This window comes from Manacus candei, unplaced genomic scaffold, assembly GCF_025592945.1.
Source record: "Manacus candei isolate 608988 ecotype Guabito, Panama unplaced genomic scaffold, ASM2559294v1 h1tg000023l, whole genome shotgun sequence".
Taxonomy (NCBI): Eukaryota; Metazoa; Chordata; class Aves; order Passeriformes; family Pipridae; genus Manacus; species Manacus candei.
In genome coordinates this window covers 11,438,302-11,459,313 of record NW_026138071.1, presented here as the reverse complement: position 1 = coordinate 11,459,313, position 21,012 = coordinate 11,438,302, and the positions used below count along the sequence as shown (strand labels likewise).

The 21,012-nt window shown below is 36.2% G+C and overlaps 1 protein-coding gene across 2 annotated transcripts in view; it reads left to right on the top strand.

Annotated features, from left to right (window-relative positions):
- LRP2 (LDL receptor related protein 2) overlaps positions 1-21,012 on the top strand; it is a 117,406-nt gene that overhangs the window by 36,803 nt on the left and 59,591 nt on the right. For both annotated transcript variants that reach the window (XM_051787320.1, XM_051787319.1), the window contains exons 11-29: positions 224-393; positions 2,619-2,842; positions 3,627-3,833; positions 5,511-5,713; positions 6,352-6,492; positions 7,390-7,593; positions 8,487-8,679; positions 9,826-9,951; positions 10,245-10,375; positions 11,107-11,244; positions 12,138-12,419; positions 13,638-13,877; positions 14,509-14,628; positions 15,010-15,126; positions 15,797-16,174; positions 17,056-17,304; positions 18,453-18,664; positions 19,114-19,298; positions 20,212-20,440. In XM_051787320.1, the coding sequence (XP_051643280.1) occupies positions 224-393; positions 2,619-2,842; positions 3,627-3,833; positions 5,511-5,713; positions 6,352-6,492; positions 7,390-7,593; positions 8,487-8,679; positions 9,826-9,951; positions 10,245-10,375; positions 11,107-11,244; positions 12,138-12,419; positions 13,638-13,877; positions 14,509-14,628; positions 15,010-15,126; positions 15,797-16,174; positions 17,056-17,304; positions 18,453-18,664; positions 19,114-19,298; positions 20,212-20,440 (3,749 nt within the window). The remainder of the gene's footprint in view (positions 1-223; positions 394-2,618; positions 2,843-3,626; positions 3,834-5,510; positions 5,714-6,351; positions 6,493-7,389; positions 7,594-8,486; positions 8,680-9,825; positions 9,952-10,244; positions 10,376-11,106; positions 11,245-12,137; positions 12,420-13,637; positions 13,878-14,508; positions 14,629-15,009; positions 15,127-15,796; positions 16,175-17,055; positions 17,305-18,452; positions 18,665-19,113; positions 19,299-20,211; positions 20,441-21,012) is intronic.

Below are 21,012 nucleotides of genomic sequence, written 5' to 3'. Positions count from 1 at the left end.
GCTTTGAATACGTGTTTGTGCCTGGTTTTCTCCAAGTGTAGAAACCAAAGGCAAATCACAGGAAGTTAGTACTCACATAGAAACATTTATACAGATTGTAGGCTGAACATCCATCTAGACTTTTGTGTTCAGTGTGTGTGAACCAGTATGTATATATTTCAGTGCCCCTTTGCAAAGTATCATGCCTGCAGAATAGTCATATATTTGTCACCCCTGCTTTCAGCTGGTGTTGCATCAATTATTTTTTCCAATGGCCGTGATTTACTGATTGGAGATCTTCATGGAAGAAATTTTCGTACTTTGGTGCAGTCACAGAACCGTGGGGTTGCAGTTGGAGTGGACTTTCACTTTTACCTGCACAGAATCTTTTGGACTGATACGGTGCAAGATAAGGTGGGTAGAAATTTCAAGAAGAATATATTTCTGTGTATCTGGAAGGAGAGAGCTACAAGAGGCAGAATGTGTTGATAGGCCCTCATTTTTGAGAGCCAAAGCTGGCTGTATTTTTGTTTTCTAACAAAAAAGCTCCTTGAAATGTTTTATGTTAATGACTGCATTTTTTCAACTATACTATTACATGTGACATATTAAACAAAGAATCCTATTATATGGGAATGTCTTGAGCAACTTTAGTTTTACTTGAGACAGAGTCCAAAAAACTAATTAAGAGAAATAGTAGACATTCCTTCAAAACTGAACAAATTTTTCTTGGTAATTTTTTGAAACATGATCATTTAAAATGTAAAACCTGTGTGCCTTCCAAGATGATAAAAATCAGATTTCTTCATATACTTCAAATGGCACTGTAATTGAGCTTGGATAACAAATATTGACAGTATTTTGTGTAATGAGCCAATATTGTGTTACTTTTTTTTTTTTTAAGAGAAATTATTTCAGCTTCAAGATACAGTAGAGCAAAGCAACTTAAAAATAGTCTGGAGACTCTTGTGGAAGTTGGATGTCACCCTTGTTCTTTTTCTCTGTGCATAACTTATGGAAACCAGAAAAGTCCTAGGTCAAATGCTGAAACTCCACAATCTTCCACTCCATGTTGATTGTCATGCAGAGTGAGGGAGGATCCATGACCTAGCTTGTGCTGACACTATGAATGGATCAGATTGGTGTCACTGTCATTATTCTGAATCTATGCATAAGAAGTGTAGTAAAAGCTGTAGTTTATACTACAGTGCCATGCTGGTTCTGTTGGAAGGCACACTCACTGCAGGACTGTCAAGTAGGACAAGATTTGTATGCACAATTTTTGACTTGTTCACAATTCTGGCATTTTGATTTTCACTGTAGTAGGTTCCCATTGCTGCAGTTATGTTGCCAATGGCTGAATTAAGTCAAAGTCAAATCTGCACTTTTGTGAGACAGGAGATGTATATACTGTCTCTCGGTAAAAGGTATAAACAAAAGATAATATGGAGTTTCTCACTGTACACCTCAGATGCCAGGACTGCCTTTTATCTGCCCCAATATAGTTTAATCCTTATTAATTAATTACAATTAATCTAATTAAGTCCAAGCTAGTATATCCAGATGAAAACAACATTTAACATTTAGAATTTTCTTAAATGATGTATTTTTCTACCTGGTGTCTTAAAATAATAACATTATTAGGGCATTTTTGGTTGTCCTTTTTCAAGATTAAGATGTAAACTAAGCCAGAAAATTGTGGGTTGTGTTTTCTGTCATCTTTATCTCATTTAGTGTACTGCCTGATAACCTAATGCCCATAAGCTCTTTCATCAACAGGGTTTCCAAAGAACAGAATAGACTGTCAAGTGGCTGTCTAGATTATTGGTACCTGAATCTGAAGAATATTTTAAATGATACTATTTCAGCTGTTATTTTTCTTGCATATATTTACTTGTGGTAATCTGTGTTTTCATTTAAATGCATTCCAAGCCTCATGCTATTGTTTCAAAAAAATAACGATTTCTAGCTTTTCATATTACCCAGTGTTATAATCACATGATTTCTGGATTTGTAACACTGTGTTTGGACTGTTTGCTTCATGTAGCTCTGAGCTTGCTGATAAAATAACAACACTATTTCTGACCACAAGCTGAGACCACAAGCTGAGACGACTTCTTTCTATCAGGACAGAGAGCTTTCACTTTCTTTCTGCATTTTGCAATTTCCCCTTAATGGTTGGTGTAGTAACAGCTCCCCCTCTTGTTTCTGGTCACTGTTGAGAGCTTTGCTAAAGCATGTTCATTTGTTGTCAGTCAATGAAAGTACTGGGTTTTTCTTGATCCCACAAAAGCAAGATGGACTTTCCTCTTTTTTTTTTTTTTTTTGAGGTTTGTTTTTGGTTTTGTTTTAAATCCAGCAATTAGGCACATTTGCTAAAGCACAAGGCTGCTTTAGTCTGCTACCTTGTCCATTTTGCAGAAATGCTAGTTGAAGGCAAGCTTTTTCTGTAATTCTTGGATTGTTTTCCAAATTTTTGCTAAAAACTCTAAGCTAAAGGGTAGCTTAGTGGGTAACTTGGTTGTAGCTGGTGGCCAATTATGGATCTATGCTCAATGTGATGATAAAGGACAAGTACCATGTGCCTTGTCATTAGCAAAATATCATGTGGGCACTGACAATATTTGTATTGTTTTCAGGTTTTTTCTATTAATATTGATGGCTCTGATTTCCAAGAAGTATTAAATGTTTCAGTTGACACACCTGAAAACCTAGCAGTGGATTGGGTTAACAATAAACTATACGTGGTTGAGACCAGTGTGAACAGAATAGATATGGTTAACTTGGATGGAACAAACCGTGTGACTCTTATTGCTGAAAATCTTGGAAATCCTAGAGGAATAGCACTTGATCCAACTGTTGGGTAAGTGATACTTGCCAGGTAATGGTAAAGGGTGTCAGAAATTCCTTTATACCCATGCAAAAGGAGGACAACTAAGAACAGCAAAGTGATCTTTTTAGAATCAGATATAAAATATTTTAAATATTTGCATTGTATCCTAACCTGTTCTGCACCTTAAGTTATGAGAGAGCTCTGCACTGCTTTTATTGCCAGTGTGTGGAATCTGTTTCATGGCTGGAGTTGTACATGGACGAGCAGCCCTGAAAATGGGAACTGTGGAATTGCCCTGCAGAGGAGCAGAAATTATCCTCAGAGATTTCTATTGTAATACCATCCATAGACCTCCAACTATATTAAATAAAGAGGTGGAATGAAGCCAGGAAAGTTAGAGTTTCCTAACTCGTGCACTTCGAAAGTGTATGTGAGCCATGAAAATGTGGATCCTCAGAAAATGGGAAGAGGAATTTCATGTGACTTGTAGTCTGGGCTGCTGCTTTCATAATGCATCTGCTTGGTTCATTTCTGGCAGTAAACTTAAGTATGTAATTTAATAAGGAAACAAACAGTATTTCTGAGGTCTTTGGGGTGAAAGCATGTTTCTTTCTGGATTTATTCTTTAAAAGAAAATGTAAATTACTTCTTGTGTAGAAGGTACAAAGTACGTTTTCATAGTATGCCAGCTGAGAAACAAGCTCTGTCCCGAAAGGGTACTGGTTTTAAATTCCATGTAAAACGTTGGAGTTTCTTGTAAAATCTCCAGGAAACATGTCACACTTTTCTTTTTTCTTTTTTCTCCCCTCTATAGTTACCTGTTTTTCTCAGACTGGGACAGTCTTTCTGGTGATCCAAAAGTGGAGAGGGCCTTCATGGATGGCACAAATCGTCAGGATTTGATAAAAACAAAATTAGGCTGGCCTGCTGGAATAACTTTGGATATTGTGTCAAAGAGACTTTACTGGGTTGACAGCCGGTTTGATTACATTGAGACTGTAACTTATGATGGACTTCAAAGGTAGGATCAATATTGTTTCTTGGAGGTTACAGATATACTGATCATTTTGTATCCAGTTCAAAGAAAGAGTTGTCTAACAAAATGAGATACACAAAGGAGGAAAATTACAACATGAAGAATGTGATACACCTTCATCTCTGTGGTGTTACGCTTCTTCTAGACAGTCCTTAATTCATGATTCATTGCCTTTTTTCTACCTTGAATACCCTTGCACTTATTTTATAATGTGCATTTACAGTCCACCACTGCAATACACATTTTTAGAGCATTTGCTTTTTACTATTTTTTCAATTATATTAATTGTCTTCCATCATAATTTCTTTGCACTTTTTTATGAATGAATTTATCTGAAATATTCCACACCAAAACACCAATTTATGGCTATTAAATGCTCTTCTTATATTTTATAAATCTTCGCTGTCAAAAATTAAGTCATCACTCCCTTATTGTGGTGCTGGGGAGTCTAAATCACAGCATGCAAGAAGGGAGTGCTTGAACTTTTATGGGACTGTGTCATACAGTATACTGTTTAGAAGCCTACTTATCTCTGCATCTGTGATTAGTGTCAGTTATTCGAAGAGAAGAAAAAAAATGTCCTCTTTTGCATACCTTCTGTATACTGACTTGAAACACAGTCCCCTGCTCACTTTACAGCTTTATTGTTCAATGTATTTTTTTCACTTACAAAATTATAATGTTGTTATCTTTTCATCTTTACTAGGGTTTGTAAGATATATTTAGTAAAATAGATAAGACATGTTTAGTAAAATCTCTGGGTTTTGGTGATAAAAACTTATCCCTCACAGCAATAGCAAAAATTGTGTAGGTGTTGTGTAAGTGGGCAAGAGGCAATGGCATAGTCTGTGAAAAATGTTAAAATAGATCTTACTGTCCACTTGTATCAAATCGTACATGTCTACAGCATGAACCTAAATCACTCAGGAAACTGTTAGAGTAGTGCTGTAGAGTTAGTCTGATTTCATAGGGCTTTCTTCATGACTCTATGAAAATAAAAATGTGGTGTCATTTTTATGTGTTGTTTGAGGACTTACATGTCTGTTTTTATCTCCTAATATTTGTCCAGAAAAATATTGTCACAATATCTTTCATAGAATAAATACAGTTTATTAGCATTTGGTTTTCATTGGTTTTGCATGGGTGAGTAATTAAATCCAAAGGAAGTTGTTTGGTTTGTTTGTTTGTGGTTTTGTTGTTGTTGATTTTAGCTGGTTGCTTCGGTTTTTTTACTGCATACATAGGATTTTATTTTTGGCCAGTGGCTGTTGGGGTCATACATTTTTTACATTCAAGGTTTCTTGAATATTTCAAATTGCTACAGATGTCTTTGATTTCCTCTGTTTGGCCTCTTTCTCCAATTTTTTCTCTTTATGAATCTTTTTCTGCATTTGTGAGTCATCACCTTTATTCACTGTGTTTTCTTGGAATTTGCTACTACTTTTGCTGTATTGTCACTGCTGTATCCTTTATGTTTATGAATCCTGTATGTTTATCTTCATCTCTTCAGTTTATTTGGTATTTTTCATTTGTACTTTGGTAGCATCTCTGTTGAAACAAAAGCCAATGAATGAATTAAAAATATTGTATCTTTTCTTCTATTAATAATGTTATTTTCTAGATAATATCTTGTAAATAATTTTCAAATCAACTTCATAACAGGAGAACTGTAGCTCATGGAGGCTCACTGATTCCTCATCCATATGGAATCACTTTATTTGAACACAACGTTTATTTCACTGATTGGACCAAAATGGCAGTGGTGAAAGCTAACAAGTTTTCGGAATCTAACCCTCAAGTGATCTACCAGTCTTCACTGAGACCTTATGGAGTGACAGTTTACCATGCTGCCAGGCAGCCATATGGTAAGACCAAAAGTAGATTATGAAGGGAGATTTAGGAACTATGTTACTAAAAGTTGGTAAAAATTATAAGACTGTTATTTTGGTATAAAGAACTAATAACTACGATACATAAATTTCTGTTTTAAAACTGGGCTGATTTTTGTCACACAATGGTTTCATCCAGCTTCTGTAGCTAATGAACTGTCAAATGCAACATTTAAGAGTAGAGGGAGCTTGGAGTCATATTTGTTAGAGTCAAACTTGCAGTTTGATATCACTTGAGTGATATTGATGTTTGGGACTTTTTTCCTCAACACTGCAAAGAATGCAGTGGGAAAGGCTATCAGTATTCAAGGAATTCTGTGAGATATAATTCTGAAATAGGTCTGTATGCAGAAAACTGTAGCCCAAATTATAACCTTATTACTGTGTACTGAGTGTCTCTGCACTGAGCTGAATACCTTGAATGATGGTTAACTCTGACATGATTTCAGTGCATTCCAGGCTAGAAATGATGAGGTGTTTTCCTTGTAATGTAACTCTCACATGGTCCACATGACTTATTGTGGATGTTGAAAAAAATCCTGAAAAATCAAGATAATCATGCAAGCGGGTTAATATAGGAAGTTATAAACCTATCTTGCTGTATTATTTTCCAGCAAGAAATCCTTGTGGAAGTAATAATGGAGGATGTGAACAGATCTGCATTCTCAGCCACAGAACAGATAATGATGGACTAGGTTATCGCTGTAGGTGTATTCTGGGCTTTGATCTACATGTAGATGGACGACACTGTGTTGGTAAGAAAATGCCTTGCAATTGTTGGAAATAGCACTATTCCATTAGATCTAGAATTATGTCTAGAACATCCTTCTTTTCTTCAATAGCTTTATGGGTTCAGTATCCTGAGGACTTCATGGTTTTTCACCAGAACTCTTTTTGACAGCATTAAATGTAATCATTTCTGCTGAGGTTCATTTTAAGCCACAGCAACTTAAACTCACCACCTTTAATGAGTATTTTAAGAGAGTTACGTACAGAATATGTGTAGACAGCTGTATGATAAAACTCTTTATCCTGAAATCAAGCATGAATGCTTGCTAATATGTAGCTTTTGCATTATTTTGAACACATGTGTTCAAAGCCTGCTTTCCTGTGCAGTAATGTGCTGATGAGGTTGGCCTTTTCCCTTTGAACACACATGGCAAGAATAAGAGATTTAGTTTTGGAGCTGTGGGTATCGATCAGTGATATTCTGCTTCCTGTTTGAGTGCAGATGGAGGCTTACTATGACTATTGGCAAATTAAGACAGATATGTTGTCTGTAGTTTATAGTTTTGCTATTTGACCATGTGTTTGTCTGGCTAGCCCAGGTATGGTCTGTTTGTATGGAGGCTCCACAAAGCCTGTGAGTTATTTTTTTATTGGTAACTGTAAAGAGGCGAGCACAGAAGATGATTTCTGCTTCCATAAGGGTAATGTTTGCTGTAAAAGTGTATTAGGACCACAGTAACAATGCAAGAGGAACACCTGACCACATCATGTAATATTCTGGTTTGGATTTTGTTTTTCTTCAATTTTTAGGTCTGTGAGTATTTAATCTCTGTTTTCCAATTCTTCTTTTTTCCTACTTGCAGGCTATTAGCATGGAAAACAAAGCTTGTGAATAAGTAAATACTGTGTCTGATCTTTTGCAGCTGTGCGGCAGTTTCTGCTGTTTTCATCCCAGATGGCAGTGAGGGGGATCCCTTTCAATCTCTCCAGCCAGGAAGATGTGATCATACCTGTAACAGGGAGCCCTTCATACTTTGTTGGAATTGACTTCTGTGCTCAGGATGACACCATTTTTTTTTCAGACACAAGTAAAGATGTGATCTATAAACAGAAAACTGATGGTTCAGGTGAGAAACATACTTGGGAATTGTAGAGTAATTGTGGTAAGAAGAGTAGAAAATTTGTCTTTCTGAAGAGAAGCTTGAGAAGTCACATTGTGAGATAAACAGACAAATCTCAGTGCCAACCCAGTAACCTGGAAAATGTTTCTCCAAAATGTTTGTACAACTCATATTAGGCTTTTTGAAGTCTTCTGTTCTTTGACAAAGTTGCTGGATGTGTTTGGGAATTAACTATTTGTAGCACTTCTCACAACTAATTTTTACCCTCACCAGCCTGTTTATGCAAACAAGTATGCCTTTCAGTAGTATGAAACTCAGTTTCTATTTTCATTTCTCTGTCTGGAGAGCAGGATGTTTTTTATGACATTGTAATATAGAAAAAGAACATTATGTTTGTGAGACTTCTGGAAATCCTATTTGTGCTAGTGTTTCTCTCCTGTTTATAATGATCATCAAAATATATATTAAATCAGCATATAGTCTTCTGAGCTTGCTTGCTGCCTTGGCTCAGGGTAATGGTAGACTGCAACTGACCTTTGGTTTACTATGCAAAGAGTAGGTAAAGTCTGGCTGTTGAGCAAGATGTCCTTACTGCATTGACCTTACTGACCTCTGACCTTCATTCATAAAACTCCTCTCAGTGTAAACTTAGTGACAGATTTTTCTCTCATCTTTGGCTAGTCCGTATTTCCCCTCTTTTGTGCTCCTGAACATACACCTTCTTTATGTGGAACAAAGGGCACCCCTTCCTCCCCTTTTTTATTGTTTTTTATACTAAGTAGCACCGAGGCGACATTTTTATGAAAGGGAGCCACAAGTTTTGTCAATAGAATACTGCATTCATGTTATTTCCTCTGTTCCTAAACATTTACAATCATCACATGTGTTAAAAATTCTAGGAAGAGAGATCTTAACTGCTAATAGAGTGGAAAGTGTTGAAGATTTGGCCTTTGACTGGATCTCTAAGAATCTGTACTGGACAGACCCTCGATACAGGAGCATTAGTGTTATGAGGCTGGCAGATAAATCTAGGAGAGCTATTGTTCAGAATTTAAATAATCCTCGATCAATAGTGGTTCATCCTGTTGTTGGGTAAGTTTAGCTTTGATTCTCATTTTAACCTATATGTACAAATTTATGTTTTAAGCAGAATAGGTGAGATTAGATTTATATCTGATTCTGGATTTCTGTTCTTTTCAAAATACCATCTCTTTTCAGTTGTCTTGTCTTTTTTTTTGTTTGTTTTATTCCAGCCTAGGATTCAGCACCCAGAGGAAGGGGCAAGGTGAGGCAGATTCCACATGACAGAAGCACTCAAAAGCACCAATTTTTTTCCTTATCCTTTTGTTCATTGATAAACAGGCAAAAGAACTTTGTTTCTTTGTATCACTCAGATTAGAAAGCTATTTCTCATAGTTAAAAGATAAACTTTTCTAAATTATTTTTAATATATTTTCAATTCCCTTGTACTGCTAATATTGGTACCGTAATTTTATCTGTCTGAATTTCTTTATTTGAAATATATTAGATACTACTGGCTGTATTTGATACAAATGATAAAAATGAAGCCCTACTTTTCTTTGATGGAAATGCTTACCTTCAAAGTCTGTACTCTGTGTTATTTGCCAATGCCAAAACAGTGTTTCTTTCACAGCATTGTTTGGCTTCCTAATGCCATACTACTGAATTTCTTAATTCCTGGATGTTGGTTTTTCATGAGTAACCAAATACACTATTTTGGAAGTAAGCTCATAAAAACAGTGTTGAACTTAAATCCATGGGTATCCCAACGTTTTTTGTGTGCTGCTTTGTGAAGTTATTTAACACTAGCTTCAACTCCTTGGCTATAGGCATAAATCAAATGGATCAGGAGAAAATTCTGTGTAATATTCATGCATACTTTTAAGTTTTATCTCTAAGATGTGTTTTTCTTGATTCTTTTTCCCTATCAGTACTTAAATGAGAACCTTAACAATTTTAACCAACTTATGAATAATTAAATATCTAAAGGGACAAACCACTTCCAAAGATTCTGAAAGTTGTATAATTAGGATAAATATTAATTGTTGGTACCACTGACAATTGAGGAGAGGGAGAGGGTCAACATACAAATGTACTTTTTTTAGGTATATGAAGGATGTGGTACAAAGCAAAATGTTAATGCTGTTCAAATGTTTTCTCTTGTTTAATCACCTTACATAGTTTGTTTTATGTGTCTTTTGACATGTGTCCTTTCAGGTATATATTCTGGACAGATTGGTTCCGTCCTGCAAAAATCATGAGGGCCTGGAGTGATGGATCCCATGCCTTGCCAATTGTGAATACAACGCTAGGCTGGCCTAACGGCCTAGCCATTGACTGGAGGTAAGGGCAACACTGAAGGCAGAGGAGCTTTTTGAGCAAACATTTTCTTCCTTTAAACTGTTAGGGATTAAAAATAAAGGAATTGTGTCAGGTTGCATGCACTGGCACTTTGTACTGAAGACCTGAACTTTCCATTGTTTGAAAAGCCTTAAAATGTAAGGTTTTCTCAGAATTCCTCCTCATACACCCCAATAACTTCTTGTCAGGTTTAAGATTATTATTTGAGAAAATATTAGAGCTTCCCAAGTGACATAATACCATTTGAAGAAATATGACATCTTCATTATTTTTAGCTCTCTAAGGCTGTACTGGGTGGATGCTTTTTTTGATAAAATTGAGCACAGCACCTTTGATGGGCTGGACAGACGGACTCTTGAACATATTACTCAGATGACTCACCCATTTGGCCTTACTATTTTTGGAGGTAAGTCTAGCATTGAAAAATATTATCTATTATTATCACAGACTTTTTTTTCATATGGTGATCTGTGAGTATGTGAGATAAAATAACATAGCCTTTGTAATACTGCTTTTCCTAAAGAGGCATTGTTGAAGTTTCTATTAAAAATATGTATTTAGTACTTCTTGCTTCTTTTTAGAACTGGTTTTATGTATATCTGTGTAGAAATAATTTGAGGTAGGTCAGTCAACTCATTTAGAGCAACAAGTCAGATATGCTGTACTAATTATAGCTTCCAAGGTGGGCTACTTATGCTAGACAAAGTAAATTACAACTCTAGGGATGGTAAAAAATTTCAGGATTTTAATAATTGTATGTAGAGTTTATCACTGAATGTCAGTATATGTCTCCTTTGGTTTTGTATAAAAATATTTTCAAAGATACTCTAAAATTTTCTGGAAAGTAGTTGTAATGAATACTTTTGAAATTGTCTTGGAATTTGAAATGTCAGTTGAGTTTGTTGTATTTCAATTTCAGTGAAATCTGAGAAGGTTTGATTTTTCTAAGTTCTGTCTGCCTATGACTGAAAGGCTGACTTTGACTGCATTAGAGTGATAAAAGTCCTTTTTTCTTTTTCATGAAACAGTTATGAAAAATGGTTAAATTTATATAAAAAGTCTTCCAGGGTTTTTCTCATTATGTTTGATCTTTTATGTTATATTGCTCTATAATATGTTGAACGTTTCTCAAAACAGGTTATGCCTATTTCAGTGATTGGAGACTTGGTGGAATAGTTCGAGTGAGGAAGTCTGATGGAGGTGAAATGACTATTATTAGGAGGGGCATTAGTAACATTATGCATGTTAAAGCCTACGACGCTCATTCCCAGATAGGTGAGCTCTTTTGTTGTACAGATGAAAGACGTGGAATAGGGAATAAGAAACAGAATATCAGGACAGCAGATTTCCACTTTCAATTCTAGAAATGGCTTTACTGAATCGTAAGGGACATACAGGGGAGGCAGCATAGGCATTTGCAATCACACGTTGGATATTTCACTGTTTTGTGACTATTCAGTTTTCCTCCACCACCTCTGTTACTTTACTTAATAACCTTGTAAAACGAAATTATGATTCTGTTGTGTTTTGTGTAATTGTATCACCAATTACAACTTTGCATTTTTTTTTTCTGGTAGAAGTTTCAGTTAAACTAGTCTATTTATTTTGAGGAATTGGGTAAATGTTTATTAATCAAATTACTATCCTTCAGGCGATTACTATGCTTAAATATCTAATTTTTTTCTTATTTTCACTACTGAAATCAATGCAATTGCATGATCTAAACCAAGGATTTGGTATTGTAGTTAATTTAGTAAAGCACCCAATGCCTTTGTCAAACATACATACCATGTACTAAGGCTCACTGACAATTTGGTATCCAAAGACTGGGTCAGGTCTCCCAACCTTGGTCAGACAGATCTTCTCATTTGTGGTAGTCTACTTGTTTCCAGACAGTTGCTGAAAATTGTCAGAAAATTGGATGAAATTGAATAGTGTGTTCTTATCTTCCATAAGCATTTGTGTCAGTGAAGAGTGTACAGAATGGGACACTTCTTATTTGTTACTACTACTATTGTTACTACTGTCCATGAACCTGACCCTGTTTTGTGGTGTATGCAAAACCAGGATTTGCTACAGCATCTTTTCTTACAGTGACTATGCACTTTTAATAGTTCCCAAGCTGTTACCATCAGTGTGTACATTGATCTTCTCTATGACTTTTTAAGGCTCTAACTACTGTAATAGAGGAACAAATCCCAATGGAGACTGCAGCCATTTCTGCTTCCCAGTACCAAATTTTCAGAGAGTTTGTGGTTGTCCCTATGGCATGAAGCTGGCTTCAAATCAGCTGACATGTGTTGAAGATCCATCCAATGAGCCACCCACTTTGCAGTGTGGCTCCTACTCATTTTCCTGTGGTAATGGAAGATGTGTGCCACAATACTATCAGTGTGATGGTGTTGATGACTGCCACGATAACAGTGATGAACAAAACTGTGGTTCTTCAAGTAAGTAATCCCTGTAATTTGCAGTTAGTGTTCATTATTTGCAGTTCAGGAACTTTGAGACAGTATGGCTTTGTTGGAATAAACCCCAATTTTTTAGGGTTGCGTCTGTGAATAAATCCTGAAATCTACCTGGGAGATTAGTTAATTTGGAAATTATTTGGAATAATTAGTTACTTTGGAAATTATATCACAGTATTACAGGATTCAATACTAGCTACCTAAACAATGCATGAAAATATTCAGATCTCACTAGTTCTCAAAATTCAATTTACAGTGTAAAAAAAGTTTATCTTCTAAATAAAAAAAGTTGTCCTTAGTCTTAGTTTTTTGTAAATTTTGAAAGATATTGGAATATCACATGCTTGCCTTATTGTGATGCGTGGGGAGAAACAAACTGTCTTCAGAAGGTGAAGAGAATAAAAAATAACACTGTAAGGAATATAACAAAACCATATGCATTGCCTAACCTTCCTCTAAGATTAAAGTGACACCTTTCATTTCACTTAACATCTGAATAGAAATTTTCTGGTTTTCGTTATATTTGGGCACTGCTGAACTATTTGTTACATCTGGAACTTTTATAATGAAGGGAATTAAATGCACATTGGTTCATTTCCTGATTTTACTGTGAAGTGTCTCACACAAAATATTTATTGATCAAGTAAATTGAGAGAACAATTGGATAATTAGAGTTGATAAGATACTGAAGATATTTATGAATCTTTTATGACATAGCTGGTATTTCTTTCTTCAGAGTGTTAATTCTTCTAAATCACAAACAAGAAAGTGGGACACAGTAATAAAATGTGCTCCTTAATGCAAGGGATTAGCTAGTATGACTAAGGTATAAACTCTTTCTTATTAGTGGGCTATTTAGAATAACTAGAATGTCTTTTGGGGAAAAGGAAAGTATAAAACCAATGGCTCCTTGAAGAATTTACTTTTCTTGTTCTTTAAATTGTTTCGAAGGGCTTAACATTTTAATTTTCTTATTACTTCTTGCAGTTTATAAAAAGTTTGTAAGTATTCTGTCCAGTTCTGCGTCATGTTGCATAACAGACATTTTAATTCTAAGCACTGTGCATTTTAGAATTTGATGCATGTTTTAGACATTCTATAAGTATACTGAATGTCCTGATTGCTCTGTCAGGAATGGCAAGTTTTGGAGATCTTTATAAAAGTGTCTTCCTTGTTTTGTTTTGTTTTGTTTTTTTTAAGACAATACTTGTGCTTCATCAGCTTTTACCTGTTCCAGTGGACAGTGTATTCCAGGTCGCTGGCATTGCGATAAACATAATGACTGTTTTGATGGCAGTGATGAATTGCATTGTCCTACACAAGGACCCTCTTCATGCCCTGGAACGCAGTTCACCTGTGATAATAAAAGATGTATTCCAAGAATCTGGCTTTGTGATACTGATAATGACTGTGGTGATGGCTCAGATGAAAAAAACTGCAGTGAGTATCGTGACTGTCTCTTGTTTTTATAAACAACTGTGTATATTGACATAGATATGTCTGTTGGTGTAAGGATGATAAATGAAATTGGGAAGAAAGAACTAATATTTAAATTAGACTAATATTTTGTAGTCCAGAGGATGTGGAAAACTTGTCTAATTTGAACTACCAGAGCCAAGTAGAATGCAGAAATGTAATTCAGAAAACTAGAAAGGTGCAAATGTGATAGTCACAATCACGGTGCCACATAATGTCATCCACTGTAATTTGCAGAAAAAGCAACTAAAGCTTAGATGTTCTGAACGCTTACTTCATGAGTGATCTCAGTAATGACTAATGGTGTAGTCAGCTAATCTAGGCTGGAAGTTTTTACCAGCAGTAAGATATTAGGTTTTTCATATACTTCCTTTAGCATTATTTACCACTAAGTGGAATGTTCTGTTTATTTTTTATGAGTCTGAGCCTACATACGAATGGACCCGTTATTAATATATAAGTGCTTGTAATTTATGATTGCTAGTTGCTGCATTATATGCTGCAAGTTAGTGATAAAGTTTTTCTACTGTTTCAGTATTGTGCTGATCTCAAAAGAGAAATAAAACACATCTGCATGTATTGTCATTATTAACAGCTTTTGCAGGTACTTGTGAACCCAGGCAATTTCAGTGTCCAGACCATCGCTGTATTGACCCGTTCTATGTCTGCGATGGAGACAAAGATTGTATAGATGGTGCTGATGAGCATGACTGCAGTAAGTGTAACTTTATTTGTTGAATGCCTCTTTATTGTTTCCTCACTCTTGCCCCCTGAGGAGTCTGATGGTGACCTCATATTACCAGCTCCAACATAGGAGAATGCATAATAAGCCTATCCATAAATTAACCCTGTTTGTAATGCTTGCTTTAGCATGTTAGTAAACCCTTTGATCTCTAGGCTGGTTGTGGATGGTTGAAATCTGTTTCCTCTGTTTTCTGTAAATACCAAAGTCACGGCATTTTCTGTGTCTCAGGGAAATTATGGTCTTCAGTGGAACTGATACCATATCAGACTTGTGCACCTGTAGGTAAACTTGGTGCAGTCTAGCTCTGTAAAATAAATAAATAAATAACATCAATATTCTTTGATTTTGCAGTATATAACTGCAGTGCCACAGAGTTTAAATGTCTAAGTGGAGACCAATGTATCAGCACTTACTACCAGTGTGATGGTGTTTTTGACTGTAATGATCACTCAGATGAGACTGATTGCCGTAAGTATATTGATGCTGAAAGAAAGACTTCAGTTATTAGGTGATGCTTCTGGAGATTTCCTTTATCTGCTATATTGAGTACTATCCTTAAAATCTCAATTTTTTTTTAGGGAAACCTGTCTATAAATCACTTTCCTGAGCAGAAATTTCAAACACAGTAGGTTCCTGCTCAAGAGTATCATAAAATCATAGAGTTGCTTGGGTTGGAAGGGACCTTAAAGATCATCTAGTTCCAACTCCCCTTCTGTGGGCAGGGATACCTTCCACTTGACCAAGTTGCTCAAAACCCCATCCGACATGGCCTTGAACACTTCCACGGATGGGGCATCCACAGCTTCTCTGGGCAACCTCTTACAGTGCCTCACCATCCTCACAGTATTTATTCCCAGTATCTAATATAAACACACTCTCTGTCAGAACACATATGTGCTTGTTCAAAATATAACAATAGTTAAATTGCCTTGTTTACCACATTATAAAGTAGGAGTTAAATTGCTCAGATATTGAATTGTCATGTAAATTGATTAACTGTGACTCTGTGACCTGATCTAAAAGCAACACAGTTCTTAATAGTATTGTAAGTAATGTAAGAAATTAACTGAACATAGTGATTTTGCTTCTTTGTCAAAAATGGAAACAGCTTCTGAACTGTTGAATGTCCCTGTTTTAGCTACAAGACCACCAGGGATGTGCCACCAGAATGAATTCCAATGTCAATCAGATGGCAGTTGCATTCCTGATAACTGGGAATGCGATGGTCATCTCGATTGTGCAGACGGCTCAGATGAACACCACAGATGTCCTGCCAGAACATGTCCTCCATCTCTTTTCCGCTGTGATAATGGCAACTGTGTCTATCGGGCGTGGATCTGTGATGGTGATAATGACTGCAGGGATATGAGCGATGAGAGAGATTGTCCTACTCAGCCTTTTCGATGTCCCAGCTGGCAGTGGCAATGTCCAGGTCACAGTATCTGTGTGAATCTGAGCAAAGTGTGTGATAATTCTGCTGATTGTCCCAATGGAGCTGATGAATCCCCACTGTGCAGTAAGTTACTGTTCAGGCATCTACTATAGTCTGCTATGTGTTATGGCTTCAGAAAGAAATGGAATATTCAGCATGCTTTATTTAGTGTTGCAGTGTTTCTATCAGAAATGTAAACACGCTGTAATTAGAGCTCAGATTACTCAGTGGAACTTGCTTGCAATGAAGGAGACCACAATGATTGATGAATTCATTAGCTATGTCCAATCATGTGCTCTGAATTCCAGTGTGACTTCTACTGACTTTAAGTATAGGATTTTATACAACTACATTGGAATGAGCTTTGTGTTCCTGAACACATTCACTAAAGCATAGTATGCTTTAAATGCAGATGAAATGTGATTCAGTCCTTAAAATTCTCTTTTAAATTTCTAACTTCAAGAATCATGAAAAAAATCTAGAAGCTCATGTGTAGCCAGAATTTGTATTTATGTTGATTATGAGTTGATTAAAACATAATCTTTTTCTTTCTTTCCTTCTTTCTTCTTTCTCTTTAATCAATGCACATTCTCAGATGAACCCCAGCCAGGTATGATTATAAACGATTTTAAATTATTATTTATTTATACAATTTTAGGTTTGGAGTGGCACAGTAAATTTTTGTGTATTTCTAGCTATTTTTGTAAAATTTGTTGAAATGGTTGGACAGCATTCATTTGACTGGATTCGATAGTACATGTTTTGTTGGTACCTGCTTTTATGTGCATTGTGTGTGTTACATTTTGCGTGAGGGTGGCAGTCCAGTCTCACACTGCATAACTGATGGTTCTGCAGTCATGTTTTAGCAGCAGTCTTAGGCCAGTAATGCAATTGTAAAGAACTAAATTTAGCATAAGAAGCTTTTGTTGACTCTTTACTTGTTTCGTTTCTCAACCCAATTTTAGATCAGGAGAGCTGCTCTGACAATAATGCTGGCTGCACTCATGAATGTATTCAAGGACCCTTTGGAGCTCAGTGTACCTGTCCTATTGGATACCAGCTTGCAAATGACTCCAAGACCTGTGAAGATATTGATGAATGTGACCCTCCAGGCTTTTGTAGTCAGCACTGTTACAATGAGAGAGGGTCTTTCAGGTGTTACTGTGATGAAGGATACATTCTAGAAACCAATGGGAGGACATGTAAAGCAGCAGGTGAGGAACATTGAGGTCAATCTAAAAAATGACAACAGGGTCTGGAAACTGTCCAGCTTTGCCATTTTAATGTTGTTTTCTTTTAAAAGAGCTATTGTAAACAGCCACTTAGAGTTGTTCTTGGCAGATGACCTTGAGTATTAAAGCTGTCAACTGAGGAGTTAAATGGAAAATATTATTTCCTTGAGATAATATATTTAAATTAACAGCGTAATTTTTAATCCTGGAATCATCAAAAATAATATTCTGGAGAAAATCAGTGTCAGACACCTGTAAGCCTGAGGTTAAAGTTTGTAAAAACCTCTGTAAAGTTTGATGCTCACAAAATGTTTAAATCCCAGTGTTTCACAAGCCTTACCTAGTGCCTGCGCTGCACTTCGCTCATTTCGAAAGACCAAACATCACTGATACAGCCTTGCTGCCAGTTGTTCTCTGTCTCTTACGTAGCATAGTGGCAGTATGTAGGAGTTATGTACCCAGTGGAATTTGTCACCACAGGTTTCCTGATTTAGGGGTGTACTCAGGTCATGGAAGACACTTGAATTTTACCTGCATGTAAGTTTGGCCCTTACTAATAGGGAATTTCTCATAGTTTGCTGTCTTTAGGGTTGCTGCTCTTCAGCGGTTTTTCAGCATCTTATCAGTGTAAGCAGCTGCACAGCAGTCTGTGGCTTTCCTGTAATGTTTCTTGTTCCCATGCAGTCTAAAGGAGGGGAAAAAAGAGCAGGCAGGTTACAGAGGAGGAAGAGCCAGGCTACATAGATTAACTTGTGGTACAAAAAACTTTAGGGGGTTAAATCAGGAGTGGGACATAAGAGAGGTTTATGGAGAAATGAGTGTTGGATGTCAGCAGCAAACTGGTTAGACAATGGGGAAGAAGACCTGAGGTCCAGATATGAGCCTAGAAAAGAAGTCTGTAGAAAGAGTGATGGAGAAAGGATGGAGAAAAGCCAAGGTAGATTAAAAAGTCAGGATGGACAGACTGGGTATGATAATATATCTTGGCCTGTGAATTGATTTGAATTTTTCCTTTCAATATGTATATATTGATGCTATAAAGTCATGTAAAATTATTCAGTGTTTCTTTTTCTCACAGAATTACTGTCGAATAGCTTATTGTTTTATTTTAATTTCTATTCCTTCGACAGAGTCTGGGAATCTTCTTTTGCTGGTGGCAAGTCGTAACCAAATCGTTGTGGATAACATCACTTCTCAGTCACACAGCATTTATTCTCTGGTTCGGGATGGGACCAATATTGTGGCTATTGATTTTGATTCAATCACAGATCGTATCTTTTGGTCTGATACAACACAGGATAAAATTTGGAGTGCTTATCAAAATGGGACTGACAGAAAAATAGTAAGTTTTGCTGAGTTTTTCTTTTCTTTTGTGTAGAGAAAATTAAGACAATGTTTCTTCATTTAACAAAGGGGAAGAGGAAAATCCAAACATAGTAAGAAGAGAGGTAACATAGACAAATTGAAACAACTTTGTAGATGCTAAGCCTACATTTCCTACAGCTTTTTGAAAAAGAAAACTGAATGCTTTCAAGAAACCCTTTTTAACATCAAACTATGAGCTGATTTTCCTATTAGTAAATGATAACTTCTTCAATAGACCTTAGGAAGTTAGTAGGAGTGTTTGGATTTATGCTTTGCCAGCACTTTGAGTATGTACATCGTGACTCATTCTGCATATTAGACCTGGAAAATGTTGGAGATTTGGTTCCCCATTTTCCATATCTATAGAACCGTGAAGGGTAAAAATTTATCAACTTCCCCCCTCCTCCTTTTTTTGTTATTAAACAGGTGTTTGACAGTGGTGTCACCGTGACTGAAAGTATAGCAGTAGATTGGATAGGTCGTAACCTTTACTGGACAGACTTTGTTCTGGAAACAATTGAAGTCTCTAAACTGGATGGGAGCCACAGGACTGTGCTGCTCAGTGAAAATATAACAAACCCAAGGGGACTAGTGTTAGATCCCAGAACTGAGTAAGATTTTTTTTTTTATGTTTTGTTCTGAAAAGATTAATATTTTGTGATACAACTATTACAATTTGAGATCTACCCAAATTGTATTGTAATTTTAAATTATAAGCAGAAGAGAAAACTTAAAGCAATTTTTAGAAATAGTGTGTTTGCAGAGTTGATTTAATATTTAAAGTTATGCGGTAATTATTGGTGATCTGTTACTCTCTTTCACTGTGACAAGATGGCTTTTTTCCTATAAAAGATTTTCCTACATTTTCTTCCTAGTTAAGAAATGTTAATTCAAAATTATGATGTATCATTTCACTTAGTGGTATAGCACAAACTTATATGTGATTTAATGTCATATGCCTCCCTTCATAGCCCCAAGTCTAAAATAATTATCTATGTTGTATTAATGTTATCACAGAAGTACCTTCCCATTTCAGACATCAGGTGGCATAGAGTTAATGAAATGTGATGATTTGAACTGTCCATGGGCAAACTTTTACTTTTTTTTACAGTCTTCAGTGCCTTGAACTCTGTTTACTGCCAGCCACTTGGGGCTCTTCATTTTTAGTGCTGTTAACATTGTCACTAACATTATAAAAGTACAAACCTGTATCAAATTATTATATAGCAACCAGAGAATCAGATTATAATCAACAGTGAAAAACAGTGACACCGGTAGCTTCTGTATGCTGCTATTACTGACAAATGGAAACAGCAGTAGAAGTGTTAAAAGAATTTTTACAGCAGGAATTACGGTAGTATCTCAAGTAAGCACATTGGTGAAATAAATAATTTCAGTATCATTGTGTAGGACTGTTCTTAAAAAGGTTATTTCTATTTTTGATCTAGTGAGTCTTCATGTAACATTTCTCAATAGGCAGCTAGATTTTTTCACAGACTGGTAACCACACGTTACTTTTTTCAGTGCTCATGTAATGTTCTGGACTGACTGGGGCCAAAACCCTCGGATCGAAAAATCCAGCATGGATGGCAAAATGCGCACAGTGATTATTAATAATAAAATCTACTGGCCCAATGGACTTTCCATTGATTACCCAAATAGACTTCTCTATTTTGCTGATGCTTATCTTGATTATATTGATTTTTGTGATTACAATGGACACAACAGACGACAGGTGGTTGCAAGCGATCTGGTAAGACATTAAAGAGAAACTGCTATTTAGATCATTCTTATCTGTTCTGTCTGCACACATGAAGTCTGAAGGTGACATCTGGCACTGCTTCTACCAGGTGGTGCATTTGCTGTAGGCAAATGTACAAAAAGCCTGAAAGAACTTTTCCCAGTCACTTTTTGTGAGTGATTATTGGTACTGTTCTTGGCAGTACTGAAGGATTTTGTGCTACCAGGACTTGCTGTGTGCAGCATCTTCATGAAGGCCATCCCTCTTACTGGCTATCTCTCAATGAAGTGCTGCTGGCAGCTTGTAGCCCCATATCTGTACCAACACAGTGGTTCACATGTTCAGTTGGTACACAGAAACTTGTATAAATAACCACATGGATGTTTTTAAGAATTGAGCCTCGGGGCTTTTACTGTTGACTGGAGAGACAATTTGTATGAAATGGAAGCCAAAGCAATCTTTCCACCCCTAGTTTAGCTGAAATTTAGATAAACCACCTTCTCTGACCCTCTGGTAAATTTTAGGGGAGCGTATCAGGGATGCAAGTTCTTGAAATGTCTGTAACTCTCACTAGACATTTCCTA